This window comes from Carcharhinus amblyrhynchos, chromosome 24 (assembly GCF_965287045.1).
Source record: "Carcharhinus amblyrhynchos chromosome 24, sCarAmb.v2.hapA, whole genome shotgun sequence".
NCBI lineage: Eukaryota > Metazoa > Chordata > Chondrichthyes > Carcharhiniformes > Carcharhinidae > Carcharhinus > Carcharhinus amblyrhynchos.
In genome coordinates this window covers 42,945,070-42,969,959 of record NC_137347.1, presented here as the reverse complement: position 1 = coordinate 42,969,959, position 24,890 = coordinate 42,945,070, and the positions used below count along the sequence as shown (strand labels likewise).

The 24,890-nt window shown below is 43.5% G+C and overlaps 1 protein-coding gene across 8 annotated transcripts in view; it reads left to right on the top strand.

Annotated features, from left to right (window-relative positions):
- yrk (Yes-related kinase) overlaps nucleotides 1-19,770 on the top strand; it is a 294,154-nt gene extending 274,384 nt beyond the window's left edge. For all 8 annotated transcript variants that reach the window (XM_080211587.1, XM_080211585.1, XM_080211586.1 and 5 more), the window contains 5 exons: nucleotides 995-1,174; nucleotides 10,404-10,480; nucleotides 14,675-14,828; nucleotides 15,684-15,815; nucleotides 17,856-19,770. In XM_080211587.1, the coding sequence (XP_080067713.1) occupies nucleotides 995-1,174; nucleotides 10,404-10,480; nucleotides 14,675-14,828; nucleotides 15,684-15,815; nucleotides 17,856-18,064 (752 nt within the window). In that variant the 3' untranslated portion in view covers nucleotides 18,065-19,770. The remainder of the gene's footprint in view (nucleotides 1-994; nucleotides 1,175-10,403; nucleotides 10,481-14,674; nucleotides 14,829-15,683; nucleotides 15,816-17,855) is intronic.
- Nucleotides 19,771-24,890: the final 5,120 nt, after the last annotated feature.

Here is a 24,890-nt window from a genome sequence, read left to right as displayed (position 1 = left end):
TTATTTAGATGCAAGGGGTTTGAACGTAACATATTTAATCTTAAAACACTTAAATATAGAATAATTTTAGTTTGCTACGTTAAATGTTGTTTCCCCCTAAATCGCTGATAAAAGGTAAACTTGACAAAACACAACCACGGTAGCACGGTGTTTAGCACCTCATACCAGCACAGGGAGTGATTGGGGGACAGGTCTGTGGGGTGGGTTGGGGAGGAGGGGGTTAGCAGGAGATCTCTGGGAGTTCGGGGGGCCTGCGCAATGTCGCAGCCAGCCTCACCAGTGAGATTAGGTTCCTTCACCTCCCCCTCCTCACCTCCGCCCCCCCACTGCCCAGGGAGAGAGCAAGACCTCCCCCCCACCCAACCCCCACCCCTCACAGCCTAGGGAAGCAGCAAGACCATGGAAGGATTTGAAAATATGTATGAGAATTTTGGAAGTGTGCTTAACCGAGAGCGTGTGTAGACAGTGAGCAGGACCTGCTGTAAATTACATACAGACTGCGGAATCTTAGATAGTCAATTTTATATAGAGTGGAAGATGGAGGCCTGTGAGGAGAACGTTATAATAGTGAACTCTCGAGGTAACAAAGGCAAGCGTGAAGAGACGTTCTAATAATAGCCACTCTGCAGGAAGTTAAAACTGGCTGAACCATGTGTTGCCAAGCTCTAGTCTCTTTCTCTCTCTCTCTCTCTCCATCATTTCAGTGCAGACAGTAACCAGCTTCTTTTAAGCAGCATCTCATGTATCAACCCAGGGCTTCAATTAATTAGATTAGTGAAATCTAACTGAGTAAAATTGGACAACTTAAGGAGTATTTTCAGTAGGAGAGGGTTAATTCTCTTCCAGCTTCACATGCTAGTTGTAGATGCATGACAGATCATCCTTTCACATTAACGTTCTCATGCCTCACCATCATTTCACATTGTGTCTAACGTCAGCAGTTCCTTGCGGAGAATTTGCTTTAATCGGTGTTATTTCCACTGGCTGGCTTTAGGTACATGGAACGGCACCACAAAGGTTGCAGTGAAGACTCTGAAACCTGGCACCATGTCACCCGAGGCATTTCTTGAGGAAGCCCAAATAATGAAGAGACTCAGACATGATAAATTGGTTCAGCTGTATGCAGTGGTGTCTGAAGAACCCATCTATATTGTCACAGAATTCATGACTCAAGGTAAAGTCGCTTTTCTAACAGCCGACTTTCTAATCTTTAATGTCATCATCTATTTAAAATATAACATTTGCAGGAAATGCTTCTTGCGATCTCTGTCCTCCCTACCAGCATCTATAGCAGAGAACACAAAGTTAGCATCTCACTTACATCTGATACTGTCTGGCTAGTGTATCTCCCATTGTGAATGACATGTCATATTTAGTGTACGCAAGATGTGAGGCAGGTCACTCACCACAGCAGAAACATTCGGCTAGATTACAGGATAAGAATTCATTGGTTTACTTAACTCATGTCTATAAGAGCAAAGGGTGTAGCTGGTAATTGTTGTATTTTTGGTTATCCATATTGTGTCAAAGACTGATGTTCTGAATATCATCTTGCTCAAGTGTTATTATCAGTAAATCTCCAATATGTTTTCCCAAAGAGTGAAATTAAATGGATATTTAGTGATTGACAAGTTCCCTTACAAAGAAGACAAAGTATAGTTCTGTTTTAATCAACCTTTTCACATGTTCTGTAAAGGCTGGAATAGTCAGACCTCCTGATAGGTCTGTTTTGTGCTTCTTACTGATGTCTTGGTTAACATTAGGTAACAGAGCCAACACACATCAGTACCAAATTTACCCAGCGCCCCTGACTACAAATTGTCCCCTGGGCCAGTGTCTCATACAATTACATCAGCCTTATAAATGGGGTATTTCTCTCATAAACATCAAATGTCATGTAATAATCATGTACAATGCAGATGAGCTCGGTGTCAATATTTACACCGTAGTACTGACTGGGATTTATCTTTGCTCACTTTTATTAGGAAGAACTTTTTAGTAATTGAAATGCTTTCCTCAAAAATGTATTCCTTGTTATGTTGAGTGGTTGCATGAATGAATTTTATCGAGACAGAATGTTAATCACCACAGAAACATCTTGGGTGGAGTTCTCCAGCATACGTGGCTCGCCGCTGCTGTCACCGAGGACGGAGAATTTGGTGCTCAGCCAAATCCCCATTCACTGCAGCGGGACTGGAGAATCCTACTAGCGGGAATGGCTGGAAAATCCCAGCTCTTATACACTTGAATTGGAACTACTCTTTTGGATCAATCTCAGTAAAAATTACCAGGATAAAGCATGAAGCCAGCAAATGTGTTGTAGCGATTTGTAAAACACTGATTTTTTTACAGAGTTCATGTCTCTCGAGGCGCCTCCCAAGAATACTTCGAATATTGGAAAGTGTGGAAATTTGTGTTCTAACTGCTCAGGCAGAGAGATACTGGATTTATCTTTTCAAATCCTGTGACCTTTGTCTTTAATTAGATTTACTCACAGCTTTCAAAAATTGTTGGATCGGTACAAGCTTGATGTTTAGAGATGATGTTGAGCTTCCTGTTCAGAGGAGTAAGAGCTTTCTAATCTGCAGCGTGGTGTGTTGAGTCTCTCTTTGTTCAAGTCAGGCTTTTAGGCCTGGAATTTCCACTGGCTTCACAGCATAAAATTCCCAAAAAAGCTAGTGAAGACTTAAACTTTGCTGCAGATTTTCCATTCTTGTTTTCAGTGGGTAAAAGGGAAGAGGGCAGAGAGAGCATATTCCAGTAATACAGTATCCTGCCTCGACTGATACTGTATTAGCTTTCTATCAAAATAGATTAATGTACCTGGCACTAGGGAGGATGTACAGTTATCTGAGTCTGGTTTCAGTTTCAATATCATTAAGTTTATCTCATAATGTGAAAAATAATTACAATTAATACTCAAGATGTAAGGCTATCAGAATATAAGAAACTTCAGAAGGCTAAGCAGAAGTAAGCCATAGGACCCATCAAAACTGCTTTGCTATTTATATATATATATATATAATATATGAGACAGAGAGAGGAAAAAAAATGCAGGAGAAAAAGGTAACCAGGATGTTGCTGGGGATGTGAGATTTCAGTGATGAGGAAAGGTTGGGAAAGTTAAGACCATAAGACATAGAAGCAGAATTAGGCCACTCGGCCCATCGAGTCTGCTCTGCCATTCAATCATGACTGATATTTTTCTCATCCCCGTTCTCCTGCCTTTTCCTCATAACCGCTGATTCCCTCATTAATCCAGAGATGTGCAGGTTGGGTGGATTAGCCATGATAAATTGCCCCTTAATGTCAGGTGACTAGCTAGGGTAAATGTATGGGATTATAGGGACAGGGCCTGAGTGGGTTCGTGGTTGGTGCTGATGTGATGGGCTGAATGGCTTCCTTCTGTGCTATAGGATTCTATGATCTATGATCAATAATCAAGAACCTATCTATCTGTCATAAAGACATCATTGACCCGGCCTCCACAGTCTTCTGCGGCAAAGAGTTCAGAGATTCTTCTGGCTGAAGAAATTCATCCACATCCCTGTTTTAAAAGACCATCCCTTTAGCCTGAGGTTGTGCCCTCTGGTTCTAGATCTTCCTACTAGTGGAAATGTCCACTCTGTCTAGGCCTCGCAATATCCTGTAAGTTTACATGAGATCTCCCCTCATCCTTCTAAACTCCATCGAGTACAGACCCAGAGCCCTCAACCATTCCTCATACGACAAGCTCTTCATTCCAGGGATCATTCCTGTGAACCTCCTCTGGACCCTTTCCAAGGCCAGCACATCCTTCCTTCGATACGGGGCCCAAAACTGCTCACAATATTCCAAATGGGGTCTGACCAGAGCCTTATACAGCCTCAGGAATACATCCCTGCTCGTGTATTCTAGCCCTCTCGACATGAATGTTAACATTGTATTTGCCTTCCTAACTGTTGACTGAATCTGCACATTAACATTAAGAGCATCTTGAATAATGACTCCCAAGTCCTTTTGTGCTTCTGATTTCTTAAGCATTTTCCGTTTTAGAAAATAGTCTATGCCCTGATTCCTCCTTCCAAAGTGTATAACCTCACACTTTTCCATCTGCCACTTCTTTGCTCGCCCTCCTAACCTGTCCAAGTCCTTCTGCAGCCCCTCCTGTTTCCTCAATATTAATTGTCCCTCTACATACCTTGGTATCGTCTGCAACCTTCATAACGGTGCCGTCAGTTCCTTCCTTCAAATTGTTAATGTATGTTGTGAAAAGTTGTGGCCCCAGCACCGACCCCTAAGGCACACCACTAATCACTGATGAAGACTGTTTCCCTTGGAACAGTGGGCAGCATGGTGGCACCACTTCCTCACAGCACCAGGAACCCGGGTTCAATTCCGGCCTCGGGTCACTGTCTGTGTGGAGTTTGCATGTTCTCCCCGTGTCTGCGTGGGTTTCCTCCGCGGGCTCCAGTTTCCTCCCACAGTCCAAAGATGTGCAGGTTAGGCGGATTGGCCGTGCTAAGTTGCCTCTTGATGTCCCAAGGTGTGTAGGTTAGCGGGGTAAATGCATGGAATTGTGGGAATAGGGTCTGGATAGGACGCTCTGTTTACAGACTCAATGGGCCGAATGGCCATCTTCAGCACTATTGGGATTCTATGAAAACAGAGAAGGTTAAAAGTTGTCCAAAGGGAAGCCTTCTGGCTGCTGAGAGGTTTTGACCAAGTAAATGGGAAAAGGCAATCGCTCCTGACGAGTGAGTCAACAGCCAACACTCACAGATCCCAAATCACTGGGAAAAGATCTAAAAGAATTGCTTTCTCTCAAGGTTGTTGGGATCCAGAACCCTGTACCTGGAAAGCTGATGAAAGCTGGTTGTATTGAATAGGGAGATGGTGGTTCAGTGGTGATGTCACTGGACTAGTAATCCAGAGACCCAGGTACGAGTTCGTGGTTGGTGAACGCTGGTTCAAATCCCGCACAACAACTGATGGAATCTGAATTCAGTCAATAAGATATTTAGAATTGAAACCACGAGGGGAACTTTACCAAAAAATGGCAGAGTCTTGTTGCCAGGAAGAAAACCGACATGTTTCCTTCCAAATCTTACAGCATTCTGCCAAACATATCTTGGGCGTGGGTTTCAACTGTCATACTGGGGGGGGGGGAGGGGGGGCGCGGCTCAACATACATAAAACTTGGCTTCATTAAAGGGCCCCCCGATCACAATCCCGGCCCCCCCACCCCCCTCCCCGGCCCCACGCCAACCCAATAGCCATCACCGGCATGCCTAGTTCCTTCATCCACTCCCAGCCACCACCATGTATAAATGAATCTCCCCCTCCCCCCTCCCCTATGAGGCTCCCATGGGGGCCCACCCATTGGCATGGACATGGTGCCAACCCAGCAATGTCAACCTGTGCCAAGTGGCAGTGCCAGGGATCACTGCCAGACCACTGCTTGGCTGTGTCCGTTTTCTCTGGGGGCTATATTTACCTTTATGTCCCCAGTTAGACCCCAATGATAAATTCACGACACTGTTCGGTGTCAGTGTTTGGCTGGGTGAGATGGAAGGGGAAGGGGCTATATTTGTTTGGGGGGGGGTGGTGCTGGTCAGTAGTACCAAAATTTATCAAAATGCACGTAAAGCAGGTACACGCCCATTTGCCCGTTATAGACTGAACCTGATGGTGCCCCCAGCAAGGGGCAGGGAAGATTCAAAATCGCGTTCTCACCGGCAAGATCTGTAACGTCTGAATCTTGATCCCCCCATTGGCATCCTCACAGATGGCGAGTGTGGGCTAAGATTCCCCCCCTAGCCTCAGTAATGGTGACCCCCAAATCTATCACTGACTGTTGTAAAAACCTGTCCGGTTCGTTGATGTCCTTTAGGGAAGGAAATCTACTGTTCCTACCTAGTCTGGTCTACATGTGACCCCAGAGCCCCAGCAACATGGTGGACTCTTAACCACCCTCTGAAATGGCCAAGCAAACCACTCAGGACAATTAGGGATGGGCAACAAATACTGGCTTTCCCTGCAAGACCCACATCCCATGAAGAATACATTATTTTGGAGGGGTAGTCGAGGATGAGAAACTTGGAGGGTTACAAACAAAAAGTAGGAAAGCAGTAGAAGCAAGGTGGGTAGAGTGGATTCATTCCGTACTGTAAATATCTGTATTTCTATGAAATATGTTTACACATAGAGGAATATTCACAATGGAGGTGGTTAGCTCAATTGCCTGGATGACTGGTTCATGATGCAGAGCAACACCAGCAGCACGGGTTCAATTCCCGTAACGGCTGAGATTATTCATGATGGTCTCACCTTCTCAACCTTGCCCCTCGTCTGAGGTGTGGTGACCCTCAGGTTAAATCCCTGCCTCTCAGCTCTCCCTCTCAAAGGGGGAAGTCAGCCCATGATCATTTGGGAATATGGCAACTTTACCTTCAAACAATCACTGCACCTAGCTTAAAAAACACTAATAGTGTAGATCACATTGAAATGGCTCCAAATGAGAAAATACTGCTTAAGTACTTACTATAGATCATTCAGAGAAAGATGATATAGGTTGGGTGAAGAATCCCTTTTCATTAGTTCTGAAAAAATGTCAGACAATGAGATCTTTGTCACACATCTCTTCAATCCCCTAAAATCCAGTGAGGAGAGTATTAGATTCACAAACAGACATGTTAGACTGACAATCAATACTAGATTATCATGGGGACTAAAGAGAAACAAACACAAAGCAAACTCAGTGCCAATTCTGTGTCATATCAATGGGAGTAACACATGTTTACTTTTGTAAATGGCATTAATCTCTGTGTATGAGTTATAATTGGGAGCTAACATTACTTTTCCTATGGTGTATGTCCAATGTTACTTGTAAAATGGAAAAGAAATGTGGATTCCTCTCCAGTTATGGATTCTATGTTCTGTAATGAACCCCATCTTTTTTCCCCTGTTTTCTTTTGCTATTAATCATGGGTGGACATTGCTGGCAAGGCCAGCATTTATTGCCCATTCCTAATTGCCCTTGAGACCAGGTGGTGATGAGCTGCCTCCTTACATATGACCAAGGAACTTGCTTGGCTGTTTCAGGGAGTGGTCAGCTATAAGGCTATTGGTCTAGACGCACATTGAAACCAGACCAGGTAAAGACAGTGAGAGTTTTGAACCAGGTGGGGTTTTTTTGAAAAGCCAGCTGTCTCACGGTCACCATTACTGATGATTTTTTAAAAAAATTCCAGATTTATTTAACTGGATTCAGCTGCCTTGGTGAGATTTGACCTCAAGCCTCTGACTTCTAGCTGACTGGTTCTGTAACGTAACTGATGTGTTACAATCGTACAGCCATAAGACGTAGGGGCAGAAGTCAGTCTTCAGCTCATTGAGTCTGCTCTGCCATTCAATGAGATCATGATTAATCTTATATAATCCTCCATTTCTCACCTTACCCCCATAACCCTCCATTCCCCTACTGATTAAAAATCTGTCTTTCTCAGCCTTGAACATACTTAATGACCCAGTCTCTACAGCCCTCTGCGGGAAAGAATCCCACTAATTCACTACCCCCGAGAGAAGAAATTCTTCCTTATCTCTGTCTTCAATGGGTGACCCCCTTACTCTGAGATTATACCGTCTGGTCCTAGACTGTCCCACAAGGGGAAACACCCTCTCTACCCTTTCAAACCCCCTCAGAATCCTAACAATAAGGTCGACGCTCAATTTTTAAACTCCAGTGAATACAAGCCCCAGCCTCTCTTCACAAGAAAATCCCTCCATACCTGGGATCAACCTAGTGAACCTTCCCTGGACTGCATCTATGCCAATTTATCTTCCCTTAGATAAGGGGACCAAAACTGTTGGCAGTATTCCAGATGTGGGCTAACTGGCGCTTTGTACAGTTTTAGCAGAATGTCCGTATTTTTATCCTCCAGTTTGCATTCAATTTGCAACCTGATTGTTTCTAAAATTATTCTCATGGGACTGAGTAATTCTCCCCAGAATAGATGACTGGTACAGATGTTCTGTACAACATGACTTTGAAAACTGCACTTGGAAAAAAAATGTTAAGCAATATTTCCAGGAAATAAAACAGACAATGAGACACCTGGTTCAGTAAGAGTTCTCAATTTCTCACACAGTTCATTCCACCCCAAGTGTGGCAGCTCTCACAGAGCTGCTTAGCTTATTCTGCATAAAATATGGGAACAAAATACAGAACTGTCTGTGAGTTTATCTTTGGAATTGGTTTGTTCTAACTGGCACAGGATGAAAATGCTTTAAATAGATAGATCCATAAGAGGTCATTTTATCTTTTGTTGTTTGTGTCGAGCGAGAGACATTTAAGATAATTGGTTGAAAAAGAGAAGATGAGGTATTTTACTGAGCTCTGAGTTGTTAGGAGCTGGAATGCACTGCTTGTAAGGTGGGTGGAAACAGATTCACTCAAAACTTTCAAAGGAAAATTAAATAAATACTTGGAGGAGAAAAATGTTCAGGGCTCTGGGAAAAGGAACGTACTGTAGTACCAATTGAACAGCTCCTTCAAGCAGCTAGCACAGTTTTTCTCCTCATAGATTCCTTACCATGTAGAAGGAGGCCATTTTGCCCATCAGGTCTGCACTAATTCTCCAACAGAGCATCTTATCCAAACCCTATTCCCATAACCCCACATGTTAATTCTAACCAACATATCCTCGTACACTAGGAGGCAACTTAGCATGGCCAATCAACTTATCCCTGTAACCTCACACATTTACCATGACTATTTCATCCTACACATCTACACCCTAACCCTACACATCTTTAGACACTAAGGGGCAATTTTAGCAAGGCCTATCCACTTAACCTGCCCATCTGTGGATTGTGGGAGGAAACTGGAGAAAATCCACACAGACACGGGGAGAACGTGCGAACTCCCACACAGTCACCCGAGGCCAGAATCGAACCCAGGTCCCTGGTACTGTGAGGTGGCAGTGCTAACCACCGTGTCACTGTGCCGCCTTCTGTTGCACAACTCTTAGTGCATAATATCTCCTTCACAAATCTTATGACGGACATTAAGTCCATTGAAAATTAAAATGTTTTGCATTCTGTTTAATGTTCTTTATTTTATTATTCTTTTCTTTACAAAATTGACTCATAAATTCTGGTTCTGAAACTTGGATAGGTACATAAGTCATAAATTTATTGACCTGCTGGGGCACAGACAATTACTGTAAACCGGGTAATATACACAGCAGCTTAGCAGCTTTGAATATAGAACATGAATGTGTGATGCGTGTGTGTGCGTGTGTATATTTATATATAATTACAGATAAAGACAAATAACTAATTTTACATGAAAAATGTAGCTCAGCTAATTATAAGCAATGAATTGGGAATTGTTAGTGTTCATTCTATTAAAAAAAGGTGAGACTGATAAGCTGGAATTTTCCAGATGTTCAGCCAGCGGGATTTTCCAGTCCTGCCGATGACCCCCCCCCCCCCCCCCCCCCCCCCGTGGGTTTTCCAGCATGGAGGGGTCCATTCAATGGGAAAACCTGTTGACTTTGGCGGGACGAGGGGATCCCATCACTGGCGATTGACAGGCCACCTTCACCGTCAAGAAACACGTGGGAAATCCCACCTCATTGAATCTGATATTGAAAAACAGCTTCATACAGAGTATGAATATCTGACTTAACTAGGATGATTTTTTTTTAATTGTCTTTGTGAATCATACAAGCGACATCATCTGATGAAGGTGTTTTCAAATTTCTTAATAAAATGAGTGAAAAAAATGAATGAAGGATAAAATCCAAAAACAAATGCATTGTATGGGAGCAATGGGACTGAATTTGGGGGCTGCCAGAGTTTCCACCCACTAGCTAAAAGTTTAAGGGGGGGGGCCACACCAGCAGTCCCACCACATTTAGAATCTCTCTGGACAGTTGGTGGCTAGAAGCCTCAGCGAGTGGGGCAAGAGGCTGGGTTCAAGAGACAAAGCGGTGTGTTAAGGAGAAGGATGATCTTCGTGGGGGTTTCCTCTGAACAGCCCATGACCTACACACACACACACACACACACACACACACACACACACACACACACACACACACACACACACACACACACACACCCTTTCCTGCTGGCCTGACTCTATCTCATTCTATTAAAGCTTTAGGCTACCACGTGACCTGGTCCTCCTCCTCCTACCCCAGGTAAATACAGGTGGAGGCAGGCTTTCAACAGGGGAGGTGGGGAGTGAGGGGGTGTTTTATGCAGCCCAATGTTTCCAATTACTGATGTATCAGAAGGCGACCAAATCTCAGATGATTTCATAAAATCGTACAAGAGGGACACACGTTTAAAAAAAACTGACGTGACAGTCTGCATCATCAAGTTATTGAAAATCTCTCCAATTTCTCTCTCAGGAAGTTTGCTTGATTTCCTAAAGGACGGTGATGGGAGGATATTAAAACTACCCCAGTTGGTCGATATGTCAGCACAGGTACTGCACACTTTAATGTTTTATCTCATTGACTTTCTTTCTCTGTTTCATTGTGAGATGACTTGTTTTTTTGGCAAGGTGAATAGTTCTTGCTCCAGCCAGGTGTATATATGGATGTGTATGTGGATAAATTCAGAGCAATGCTGTATGTAAAATGTCACAGGAGTATTCAGAAAGCAAATAACCATTGAGTAGCAGAAGGAATAAGGATATACTTTAATGGAAACCTGAAGAAACATAATACTGAACATCTCCAAAAACATTTATCCAATTGTTGAGCTTAGTGTTATTTCGGAAAAGAGCAGGGAAGTTCTCCCCAATGTCCTGGCCAATATTCATCCCTCAACCAATACCTAAACACAAATTTCCTAGTCACTAATGAGTTGAGGTGGCATGGTGGCACAGTGGTTAGCCTGGCTGCCTCACTGCGCCCGGGACCTGGATTCGATTCCAGCCTTGGGTGACTGTATGGAGCTTGCACTTTCTCTGTGTCTGCGTGGGTTTCCTCCAGGGTGCTCCAGTTTCCTCCCATGGTCTAGAGACATGTAGGTTAGGTGGATTGGCCATGGTAAATGTGTTAAGTTCAGGGACAAGGCAGGGGAAGGGGCCTGGGTAAGATGCTCTATCAAAGATTTGGTGCAAACTCAATGGGCTGAATGGCCTCCTTTTGCACTGTAGGGAGTCTATGAAATCTGAACTAACACCGTGTTGTTATGGGAAATGCAAATCAGCTGCTGTATTTCTATACTACAACATTGACTACATTTCAAAAGTACTTCATTTCCTGGCAAACACTTTTAAATATTCTGAGGCCATGAATGATGCTATAGAGAGGTGTGTTCTTTCTCAGCATGTGTGTCAAGAAAAGCTGAGGAATGTTGTAATCAATAGCTTTGGACAACTTTAATATTTATTCAGTGTAACTTTTACTAAGGCTGGTCCTTATGAATGAGTTCACTGTGTGACGATACATTGATGATAGTCCTGATATCCACAGCCTCCTGAGGTTCTGGGAACCAGTGTTTCCCCCCTCATGCAATGTATCTCCCTTCTACCACCTCCCCAACTAAACAGCAGAGGATAGTTCTGATCCCTGGAATATTTGGTTGAAGCAATTTGAACTTGTTCTCTTTTGCTGAATATTTATCCAGCTCCCTTTGGAAAGAGTTAAACGCCACAAACTCAACTCTTCTTGCTGGAAATCTGTTGCATGTATTGGACTTCTGCCTGGTGGGGAAAGTTTCTTTTAATCAGTAGACTCACTTGAAGTTTGTTAATTCTAAATCTTTAGTCTACTTGTATCAGCATCAGTGTGTGGCTCTTGGCATCATGAGAAGCTGGCTCATGCCTTCCTGCTGTCTTTTCTCCAGTGGTTCTGTGGCTTGTTTGGTCTGCAAATCTGACAGCCAGTCTGTTGTAATTAGGATTGAAAGGTGATGAAACGCAAGCTGTAATTATGGGAGAAAGGGAGTCCCTTCAGCTGCAACTTGTCTGCAATTTTGTGACAATTGGTGGATGAAGCCAGATCGATTCAGTTTTCGACCAAGTGTAACTTGTTTACTTTGAATAAGCAGTGGGCAGGGTGTTGATGTCAGAGTCATTCCCTGGTGTGAAGTGGCTGCACTATGTTCAGGGTAAGGTAATGCAATTGGAACGGTTTTGTGCTTGACATCTACAGTGTGTAACATTCCATCAAATCAACACTTAACAATAGAACCCATTGAATAGATTATGTCACAGAGTAAAGCCAGTTGCACTATCGTCATCACTTCCGGAATATATTGAGGGAGGAATTAGTAACGCCTTTTTGGAGAGAGTTATTTTCCGAAGAACTAATGTTAATCACTTGATTGCCCTGCCATTAAACCTGAACATTTCAGTCAACTCGTTCAATTAATATTTTTCAGTGGAGTGAACTGGAAATGATAGTTCCCTTATTGTGAATGAATTTGTATACTGGGACCTGCAAACTAGTAAAGTTAAGTGTTTGTAACTTAACAGGATGTTTTAAAAGAACACCTACCGATTAGTGCAGTTATGTAGGTGAGTGAGATCAGTTTAGCTCAGTTGGTTGGGCGGCTGGTTCATGATGCGGAGCAGCGCCGACAGTACGGGTTCAGTTCCCGTGCCGGCTGAGGTTATTCAGTCGTGGGCAGCACAGTGGTTAGTGCCAGGGACCTGAGTTCAATTCCCGGCTTGGGTCACCATCTGTGTGGAGTTTGCACATTCTTCCCATGTCCGTGTGGGTTTCCTCCTGGTTCTCCAGTTTCCTCCCACAGTCTGAAAGATGTGCTGGTTGGGTGCATTGACCTGAACAGGCGCCAGAGTGCGGCGGCTAGGGGAATTTCACAGTAGCTTCATTGCAGTGTTAATGTGAGCCTTATAGTGGCTAACAAATAAACTTTAAAGGTCTCGCTTTCTCAACCTTGCCCCTCGCCTGCGGTGTGGTGACCCTCGGGTCAAATCACCACCAGTCAGCTCTCTCCCTAAAACGGGGAGAGCAGCCAATGGCCATCTGGGACTATGATGACCTTATCTATGTAGGTGAAAGTACCCAGGCACCTGGTGAGTGAGATGCCTTGTTCTGTGAGCAATCTTTCTTACAAGCATTGGAAGTTCCACTCTCACGAGTAGGGTTTCTGCACTATGATGCTTGACTGGTTAATCTGTACTGTTGCATAAAGCTCACCTAACCAGCTGCTCCATCTTTCATTTGATCTTTCTACATTATTCCCCTGATCTCATCTTTCCTTAATCATCTCGTCAAATCTCTGTCTCTTCCACCTGATCTTGCTTTCTCTTCATTACATTTTTTATGTGACTCTGTCTCCCAGTCAAATTTTAGCAGCTTGGATTTTAAGCTGTTTGTCCACCTCCCATTTTGCTCACTTGAAGAAGTGACCGAAATGCTTCAGATTCTAAAAGAAGAAGGATGTAGGGTGGAATTTTCCAATCCTTCCAGCAGTGGGAATCGTGACAGGCAGGGCCTTAATTTATCAGGATTCAAAAAAAATCTATTTCCCAATGGCGGATAAACTGTTGGAATTTTGTTAAAGGCAGAGGGATCTTCCCAATCCCATTTGCATGAATTAGCTTCTCATGAATGCTCATCAAAAGGTTATCCCACTAAAGTTAACATCCTCCTCCAAATCCCGTTCCCCACCCGTGGGAATTTACGACTGTAGATTAATGGCCAGCACCCGGCCAACCTCACCCCCTTCCACAATGCTGAGTTCTCCTGGTTTCTCCTTGTTGGGCACTTTGTATAAATTCGCTCAAAGTGCCGTTAGCACACACTGCGCCAAAGCTGGACAGGCGGAGGCAGGTGAAGGCTGGAAGGCGGAGGATGGGTGAATGCTGGGATTTCGGGTGGAAGGTGGAGAGGTGGAGTGAAGGCTGGACAGGGGAGGCAGGCCTACGGGGAAAGGGTGGGAGAGGAAGGGGACGGGTGAGTGTGCCCAGGAAAGGAGTTTGGCGTTCTTACCTGAAAGGAATCTGACCGGGACAATACAAAACCTTTACATTAAACTAGATTGAATTTAAAAACACTCCTCATGTCCCTGTCCTCAAAGTGAAGGTACTTTTTCACCTTCATTGGGGAGGCGATGGCCTGGTGGTATTATCACTAGACTATTAATCCACAAACTCGGCTTATGTTCTGGGGGCCTGAGATCAAATCCTGCTACAGCAGATGATGGAATTTGAATTCAATAAAAAATCTCTGGAATTAAGAATCTACTGATGACCATGAAACCATTGTCATTGTCGGGAAAACCCACCTGATTCACTGATGTCCTTTAGGGAAGGAAATCTGCTGTCTTTACCCAGTCTGGCCTACCTGTGACTGCAGAGCCACAGTGATGTGGTTGACTCTCAACTGCCTTCCAGGGGCAACTGAGATGGGCAATAAATGCTGGCCAGCCAGCGATGCCCATGACCCACGAATAAATAAAAAAAACTTAGTGTTCCACACCACCTTGCTGCAGTTTTAGATGAAGCCTGGAGTGGAGCGTGTGGACTCTCAGCTCGAGCAGCACTGCTCATTCCATTACTAAATTATCACAATAGTAACTGACCTTTCAATCCACCTCCAGCCATCATTTTGATTTATTTGTTCCTTAAAGGCATAGATGGTGCTGCACTAAATGCTATCTCTTTAATGAATTGCTGTGGTTCTTCTCTCATTTCATATAGATTGCAGCAGGAATGGCCTATATCGAGCGAATGAATTACATTCACAGAGATTTAAGGGCTGCTAATATACTTGTCGGAGAAAACCTTGTGTGCAAGATAGCAGATTTTGGGCTGGCAAGACTTATTGAGGACAATGAATACACAGCGCGACAAGGTACAGTGTTCTGGTGCCAGGCCAGCTGTAGAACTACTGGAATTTTGTGAGGTCTGATATATATTTACATCAATAGTGCATAGATTTATTTTGAATCCATATTACTGAAAATTTAATGGAGCTGTTTGCCTTATAATGGTTTCTATTTCACCTCTTTCAGCATCGCATTGAACGTCCATTGCATCACTTTCTACGAATGGGATAGCAGTGTGACCAACTCTTATCAAACAAAATAGAAAACACCTCACAACGAGGGTGTGCTGTTTGCATCGTGCACTGAATTGTTTTCAGTTTCCAAGCTTAACTCTACTGAGATTAGTCTTTCTCTGCCACAGCCTTTTCACTTCTCCTCAGCAGCCAGTGACATTATCTAGAACAGTCTGTTTGAGACAGACTCTCTCCAGTGACTCAAGTGAGACTCAGTGATTTGAAATACTTCTGAAACAGTTCGAAAACATTTGTGAATGTTCAATGGAACAGAGAACCTGGCAATCAGACTCCGATTCGAACAGATCACGTGGCATGTTTGTGTTTGAATTGGATGGCTGAACGCTTTTCCTCAGGCACACTTAAAGCCAAAATTATTACTTGTAACTGCATGACAAGGGATGTTCTTCTGTGTAAGGCCAATGACTTGCCCCCATTTCTACAAGAGAAAGTCACCCTTAACCCCTTATGGCAGAGCTAAGGGAGCCAATCCTACCCTAGATTTTCTTCAGTTTTTCTCTATATGTTTGGCTTCTCTCCAAACCAAAGACTTTCACTTTCGCTGAAGGCAGTTCCGGGCACTTTGGATTCAGAAATAATTTAAAGGGCAAAACAAAATTATACGTACAACCTTTCCATTCTTTTTAGGTGCCAAGTTTCCAATTAAATGGACAGCACCTGAAGCTGCGCTTTACGGAAAGTTTACAATCAAGTCTGATGTGTGGTCGTTTGGTATCCTCTTGACAGAACTGGTTACCAAGGGGAGGGTTCCATACCCAGGTAAGAACCATGTTTCATATCAAACAATAATCCCCGATGGACCGAAAGTTGCACAGTACAACATTATCATTTGAATGTTTTCATATCACATTCTTCTCTGATCCTTGTTTTAAACAAAGTACCCGCTTAGTGTTTGTACAATGACATTGCACAGAGTCATTTCTGACCTTTTAGGTCGGGATTTTCTGATCTTGGTCACCCTGCCACAGCTGCCAGTGAGAATGGAGAATTTGGCACTCAGCCAAACCTTCATGCTCTGCAGCGGGACTGGAGAATCCCAGCCAAGGCGAGGTCGGAGAATCCGGCTGTACTGTTGAAGATCCTTGATGAAAGAGTGTACAGCCAGCCTATAACAACTAGAGCCCAGCCTCTTCTACCTTTGGAAGAGCTGAAGCGATGGGTTAAATCACTAAAATAGAAACAGAAAATACCAGAAACACTCCACAGGTCAGGCTGCGCCTGTGCAAAGAAATAAAGCTGTTTGTCAGGTCAGTGATGACTCTTCACCCAGAACAGATATCTGCACAAATTACTGAAGGTTACAAAACAGGCTGAAAAAGTGACTAAAAGGACATTCGGGAAGCTGGACTTTACAAACAGGGGCAAGGAGCACAAATACAAAGAAGTTACAATCAACCTTTGGAAAAGATCGCTTCAACCTCCACTACTGCAATGTGTCCAATTCTGGGCACCAGATTTTAGATAGGATGTGAAGGCTTTAGAGAGGCAAGATTGACGAGGATGGTTCCAGGTTTGAGGGATTACAGTTATGCAGATAGATTGGAGAAGCAGGAATGACAAGCTGGGAGGAGATTTGATTGAAGTTCTGAAAGCCATGAGGCTGTGGACAGAATGGACAGAGAGAAATGTTTCCCAATAGCAGAATGGCCCAGAACCTGAGGACACTGATTTAAGGTGATTGGCAAAAGAACCAACGGCAGCATCAGGAACATCTTTTACCCAGTAAGTGTTTAGAGTTTAGTACCTGAGAGTACGGTGGAGGGAAATATAGTCAGAGTTTCAAAGAGATTGGACAATCACCTGATGAGAAATATCTGCAGGGTCATGGGGAAGGGACTCTGGAGTGGAACTCGCTGAGTTGCTCTTACAGAGAGTTGGTGTAGACAAGACAGACCTCCTCCTTCGCTGTAACTGTTGTATGATTCTCTGAGTTCCTCCTGTCCATGGGGATGAGTTGTTACACCAGCCTCCCTCAACAATAAACGATACATGAGTGAGATTATATGGTTTGCCCATTCTCTTCCCAGTTTCATAATAACACTATTGTGATCAGGAGCTTGTTAACTACACCTCCTTTTACTCCCTTTTCCAAAGTGCTTTTTGTATTTATAAATTCAATATTTGCGATTGAGGCCTGCAATTATGAGTTGGGAGTGAGCCATTTCAAATCAGTAATTACAGAGACATGGGTGACCTGGTGTGTAATGTTGTCACAAACATGAACATGGGCAGAGTTAAAAATGACACTTTTCTGTTGGTTCCTGTATTGATCAGGTTGGTGAAGGGGGAATAATGTACATTTGTGTCAGATTCTTGGATGTGAAAGAAAGAAACAATTGTATTTATAAAGCACTGTTCTCAATCATAGGACATCCCCAAACCACCGTATGGATTGTAGCGACTGTTGGAATGTAGGAAATGCAGCAGCCAGATATGCACAGCAAGCTCCCATAAACAGCACTGTGATAATAACCAGTAACCTGGTTTTGTGATGTTGACTGGGGGATAACTAGTGATCAGAGGGAATAATCCCCTTTTCTTCAAAACGGTACCTTAGGATCTTTTCCATCTATCTGATGGGGCCTCAGTGTAAGACAGCATCAGTACCTTAGCGACACTCTCTTGGTACTGCATTGGAATAGCAGCCTCAATTTTTGTGCTCAAGTCCTGAAGTGGGACCTGACCCCACAATCTTCTAACTCAGAGGCAAGAATGGCACCAACAAAACGCGACACTGTTATTAGCCAGCGAGTCACAAGGGACCAGTTATTAATATGATTGTCTGTTTGTGTCTGGCAGGAATGAACAATCGTGAAGTACTGGAGCAGGTGGAGCGAGGCTATCGAATGCCGTGTCCAAACGCCTGCCCGGCATCTCTCCATGACCTGATGATCCAATGCTGGAAGAAAGATCCAGAAGAGAGGCCAACCTTTGAATACTTACAGTCCTTCCTGGAGGACTACTTCACAGCAACGGAACCCCAGTACCAACCCGGGGAAAACCTGTAGATTCCCTCGCCGGTTGGAACATTCCTTAGCCAATAACAAACTGTATTCCTGACCATATTGTCAACCTGTTCCTAAAGTCTCTGACGCTGGAATCTGAGCTCTGAGCGACTCCCGCCTAAACCTTGAAGGAACTCGTCAAGTATGAGACCAATTAGCACACTTCCAATTAACAGAGCACCCAATTAGGTTTGGGTTAATGACGGCCTTTCTCTTTGCCGTAATTAATATTTTATATTTTCAGATGCAGAGCACTGCACAGTGGTTGCACCGTGGTGATTGGTGTGGTGGGGGATGAGACAGAAATGTTATTGAGCAGTGTTGGGCTCCAGACACTGGATTTTAGATCTACTTGACAGGGTCTCTAGACAGAACCCAGAGCACAGCCATTGCCTGTGGTTTGTACCCATTTATTTGGCATGTGGCTCTCAAATGCACTGTACAATGAGAACTGATCCGCTGTGCTTACTTAACAATGTCGTATAGGACCATGCTAAAATGGCTAATTCCTCTTCTCAATTAATATTTCACTGAGCTTTTATATTTGATTTGCCATATTCCAGAAGTATTTTATTCTGTTATTTGTACAATTTTCTAGGCCTTACAGACAAGGAAATGCATTTAAAATGCCTAATTTTATACAGTGGTGTAAAACCAGCAAAGATGGTCTAGTTTAGTCACCGAATGACACATAGTTAGGCTGTAAATACAATCTATTTAGTACCAGTGTTTTACGAGTTCAAATCATGGTTATGAAGAAGGGACACGATTCATTTACAAGGCAAGGTATAGAATAATGCGATGCTATCAGGTTTGAGTCACAGAGTATGATAAATGTACTCGTTATTTATGAACAAGGTAACAGTTTTATGTAGGACTATCTGGAAAGATAAAGTTTACTGGGCTGGGCTGAAATATTGGGGTGGTGTAATGCGGAGAAACTACATCGGGTTGAGAAGGTGCATCACATCCAGACCAAGGACTACGATAGTCCCTCTGTGTCGATCATTACAGCCCGTGGAGGGGCTTGGTAATGTCAGGGGAGACGTTAAGGGGGCCACAGCTCCCGTTGTGGTCGCAGCTTACGGTGGGGGTTGCAGGCTGACAATCCTTCAATCGGCACCTGCCAAACCTCTCTTTAAGTGCCACACTGAGCTGACATTGGTACTGTGTAACACCCATTGCCTTCCAGGGAAGGCTGGCATTCCAGGTAGCATGGAGCTAACCCATCAACAGGACTGGCCAACTCCAATCTTACCCTGAGAGGAGCGTTCGGAGAACTGAAACACATCTCCCAATTCCTTCAGTGATGGCTTATCTGGAATAAATCGAGAAGCTTCAGGTTTTCAGAATCAAATCATCGAATTTCAACAACCTTTTGGAACAAAATGGAACTTTTTTTTACAAAAGGTTTAATTGTACATTATTTAAATGTTTATTTCACCCACCTAACATGATCTGGATTGTAAATCCAATCATTATTTTCTCATCGTTATTTGTGCAAATTACTGAAGATTAAATTTCTGCTTGCTCTAAAACCTGCATTATTTCTTAACCTGTCTTAGGATAGAGACTGTTTTAGTGAATTTTCTTACAAAGAGAGTTGTACAGCTTTTGTTGCGCATTATGTAAATTTGTTACTTTAGTGTGTTCACAAGTGACTGAATTGCAACAAAACATGATTGAATTAAAACTACTTTTACAATCAAGCTTTGTGACCAGGCTCTGATAAAATGTGGACAATTTTTTCTTGCCTTCAATTTTTAATCTTTCCTGTGTTGAAGATTTTGACTCTGACAGGGATATAACTCCACCAGCACTACCACGGTGGCACAGTGGTTAGCACTGCTGCCTCGCAGCACCAGGGACCTGGGTTTGATTCCCAGCCAGGGTCACCGTTTGTGTGGAGTTAGGTAAATTCTCCCTGTGTCTGCGTGGGTTTCCTCTGGGTGCTCCAGTTTCCTCCCACAATCCAAATATGTGCAGGTTAGGTGAATGGGCCATGCTAAATTCTCCCTCCAGTGTACCCGAACAGGTGCCAGAGTGGATTTTCACAGTAATTTTATTGAAGCGTTAATGTAAGCCGACTTGTAACACTAATAAATAAACTTTACTTTATCCTGTACCGTACCAAAGTGCCCATTCTTTATCTGGAAGCTGAGATGGGAGAGGGCCTACAGTCAATCTGGTGTCACCAGCAAGAGCCTTGTTCAACTTTCACAGTTGGGTTTTATTACCATTTGGAATTCTCTACCTAGAAGAGCTGTGGAACACAATCACTGAGCATGTTCAAGACTGAAATCAATAAACTAAGGGACATTAAGTGATGTGGGGAAAATGACATTGAGGTGCAAAGAACACTACAGCACAGGGAGCAGGCCCTTCGGCCCAGAAGCCTGTGCCAATTCCTAATCCTTATTTAGACCCATTACATATTGCCAATACGCAGTTTCTATCCCGCTGTTCACCTCCGTTCGTGTGGCTATCAGTATACACTTTGAATGCTACTAATTTGCCTGCTTCCACCACCTCCACTGCCAGAGCATTCCAGGCACCCTCAACCATCTGTATTAAAAACTTTACCTGCGCGTCACCCCTAAACTTACCCCCTCTCACCTTGAACATGTCCCTTCTTGTAGTTGATCTTTCCATCCTGGGAAAAAGTCACCCTATCTGTGCCTCTCATAACTTTGTAGATTTCTATCAGGTTTCCCCTCAGCCTCCATCTTTCCAGTGAAAACAATCCAAGTTTATTCAACCTCTCCTCATACCTAAAACCCTCCAGACCAGGCAACATCCTGGTAAATCTCCTTTGCACCCTCTCCAAAGCATCCACATCATTCTGGTAGTGTGGCGACTAGAACTGCACAAAATCTTTCAAATGTGGCCTAACTAAAGTCTTATATGATCTAATTTGGCTGAATGGCCCCTGCCTGCTCCAGTGATCCCATGTTTCAATCCTTCAGTGAGTTGTCAACTCATTTTAGGAAGAAGGTCATTGACCAGAGAAGCCCAAACTTGTAGGGACTCCACCACACCACAGCCAAAGGGGGAGGGGGAGTGGGAAGGTGATATTGGGAGAGATCTGGAGAGAGTCAGACATCAAGGGGGCCATTTTTCTTGGGACTAAAGAAGCTTTAATGTGCCTTCTGACCCCACAAGAACCCCACATTTCAAAACTGTTCCTCATTTCTGGAAGATTCTGTGGTTGTGTCTTCAAGTGCTAATTGTTAAGCCATTCAATGTAAGCACCAATGAGCAGAACATGTCCACTGAAAGCTCTGTCCATTGGTTGCTGAAAGTGTAATGGTGTCATATTGATGTCATAAGAGCCCAATTTGACTGGATAAATGAGGTGTCTGATTGCTTTCAGCAGGACACGGAGCCTCCCTTCTCCAGGGCACCATCAAATGGGCGGGGCCTGCATGTTGCTAGAAATGATTTTTGGATGGGGAAGGTTTAGGGGGATATGGGCCAAAAGCAGGCAAATGGGGCTCGGTCAGTTTAGGAAACCTGGTTGGCATGGACGAGTTGGGCCGAAGGGCCTGATTCCGTGCTGTATATCTCTATCACTCTGTGACTACTCCAGTCCCATTGGATGGTAAAACCAAAGGTTGGGGCCTAAGTGTTAACACACTGTGGAAGGTAAAGCTTCACGAAAGCACGGGAAAATCTCCATATTGACATTATACACGAATAACAAATGTTTGGGACCAGATCAGAAACTCCCAGGTATATTATGAAGCGAATCTAGACCCCCAAACCGTGTTTGATTTTGACATTAGTGTAAGCATAAGTTATTTCACTCCAGGTGTGAATCAATTGATCCTCTGGGAGGTTTTGATGAAAACAACACGTTTATTTAACAACACGTTTAAAATATAACCAAAAGAATCAGTCTAACTTTTACCAATTGAAAATATTTAACATGACAAAGTATAGTTCTTAACAGCTGGCTATCTCTGTAGTTCCAATGGGCAGCACGGTAGCACAATAGTTAGCATTGCTGCTTCACAGCTCCAGGGACCTGGGCTCGATTCCCAGCTCGGGTCACTGTTATGTGGAGTTTGCGCGGTCTCCCTGTGTCTGCATGGGTTTCCTCCGGGTGCTCTGGTTTCATCCCACAGTCCAAAGATGTGTGGGTTAGGTTGATTGGCTGTGCTAAAATTGCCCCTTAGTGTCCTCAGGTACATAGGTTAGAAGGATAAAATATGTAGGGATATGGGGGTAGGGCCTGGGTGGGATTGTGGTCGCTGCAGACTTGATGGGCCAAATGGCCTCTTCCAGTACTGTAGGGTTTCTATGATTCAACTGACTTGCTTTCTCTGTGTAAATCTAATCCTGCCCGGTCACATGATATTTCCTGTCAATCAACCTAATCAAGTCCTACTCTGAAAAACCCCAGGGGAAAACACTAAAATAGCAGCATTGCATTAGCCCTGATTAAATCATACATTCTAGCAATTAGGATCAATTAGGCTTCTGCAGAATCAACCTGTCAGCTGTCAGTTCCAGACAAAGCAGCACTGGATGAGTAGAACAGCCTGCTAAAAAAATCCTGCACAAGAAACGTGACACAAATACATTTCTTAAAGGCACAGTATCATCACATAAAGTCTCAGAGATTGTAATACTTGACATCTGTGACTGATCAGTTGTGTCCTCAATTATCTAATTATTAGATGAACAATTAATTAACGCATTGCCGTTTTAAGGTGATACTTCTTATACAAACTCAAAATGTCCCACTTGTATGGTTATTTTTTGATGGATGGGGCTTCTCAAGCACCTAAATCCAATTTTTTTTATCAAAATATTCTGTAGTTAAGGACTTTTCAAGATGACGTGATGAGACAGTTCGATGTTTTATGGTCTCCAAAAATATGTAATATTTTGGTAAAATATTGGCTATATAATTCTATCCGAAGAGATCCAATTTTAAAAACAATTATTGTGCATGAGCCATTATTGCATTTTAATTATCAATCACTGATAATTATTTCTTTATTTGACAGTGGGACGGGTGTGGTGGGGCGTGGGGGAACTGACCTTGCACTGAACAATCTTTCTGATCTCCCTTTCCATGTGTTGATCTGCACAGATTCAGTGACTGGATTTATTTGTATAAATCGCGCGATACCGTGTGGGTGGCCTGAACATGCCAACCATCGGTGGAACGAGATGCTACAGTCAGAGGTCATAAATGTAAAATAGTCCTAATAAATTCACCAAGGAATTTAGCAGAAGCTCCTTTATCCAGAAGGTGGTTAGAATGTGTGGTACGTTACCATGGGGTGAATATCGGAAACAAAAAGCGTTGACACATTTAAAGAAAGTTAGATAAATACCTGAGGAAAGTTGAGAGGGTGGGAGGGGCCACATGTATAAACTCCGGCAGGGATCAGATGAGCCAATTGGCCTGTTTCTGTGCTGGAAATACTGGGCGGGATTTTCCAGCTGTTCCCACTGGCGGGATCTTCCAGTCCCACTGACAATGAGCACCGTCCCGCCATGGATTCCCCGGCAGAAACACCACTGACAGTAGAGGGACTGGAAGATCCCACCGCCGACCAATGGCGGGCCACCTCTCCCACCGTAAAAGACCCTGTGCCGGCGAGGGGGGGAGAGGCGGTGACGGAAAACACACCCTGTGTAATATTTACAAATAACCTTCAGACAAAGAGAAATACAGATTCACATACTCTGTGCACTTTATATTCTGTACCTCTCCGATTCGCATTAAACTAAATTCATTAAATTGACATTTGAAAATTTCTGATGGAGAAAGTTGATGACACTCTTTGCCACACACTCTCTGACATCACTACACCTGAGCCATATTTCCCCACCGTCAATACAATGATCTCAATTAAATTGTTGCTTACATCCTTGATTAAAGTAAATTAAATCAAACAATTATCAATAGATTGGAGATAATTAGCTGAGAAATGAATCTTTGCATTTCCTGCCTCTCATTAAGTCTCCGGGAAGAGGAAAGCATTGTTTGGAAGCAGTAATTAATTCACGGAATGGACTCTCCGTGTTTAAAACAGCACTTTTGGAGATTCTACTTCTCTTTATAAGATTCAGTTTACTTCTCAGGAATAAATCTGTACTCTGCTACAATTATTTTTGTTATCAAACCAGTTTGTTTTAGAGACCGTTTTCCTGTTGTAACACTCTGTGCATGTTGGCTGTTGAGTTCAATATTTTGCTGTTGCTACGATTTTCTTGGTACGACTAGGAAATGATCAGTGCAGCTTTTTAAAGTGGCAGTGACGCACCCTATTCGCAGGAAAACTTGTGATTGGATATTGTTTTTGCATGTTTTGTGTTGAGGTGAAGTAAGAGGGTGACACAGTGGTTACACTGCTGTCTCAAAGTACAGGGACCCAGGTTCAATTCCGGCCTTAGGTCACTGTCTGTGTGGAGGTTGCACGTTCTCCCCATATCTGCGTGAGTTTCCTTTGGGGGCTCCAGTTTCCTCCTATACACCAAAGATATGCAGATTAAGTTGAATGGCCATGTTAAATTTCTCCTTAGTGTCAGGGGATGTTTATTAGTCACAAGTAGGCTTACATTAACACTGCAATGAAGTTATTGTTAAAATCCCCTAGTCGCCACACTTCAGCGCCCGTTTGGGTACATTGAGGGAGAATGAAGCATGGCCAATACACTTTAACCAGCATATCTTTGGACTGTGGGAGGAAATCGGAGCACCTGGAGGAAATCCACGCAGACACAAGGAGAACATGCAAACTCCACACAGACAATAACCCAAGCCAGGAATTGAACCCGGGTCCCTGGCATTGTGAGCAGCAGTGCTAAC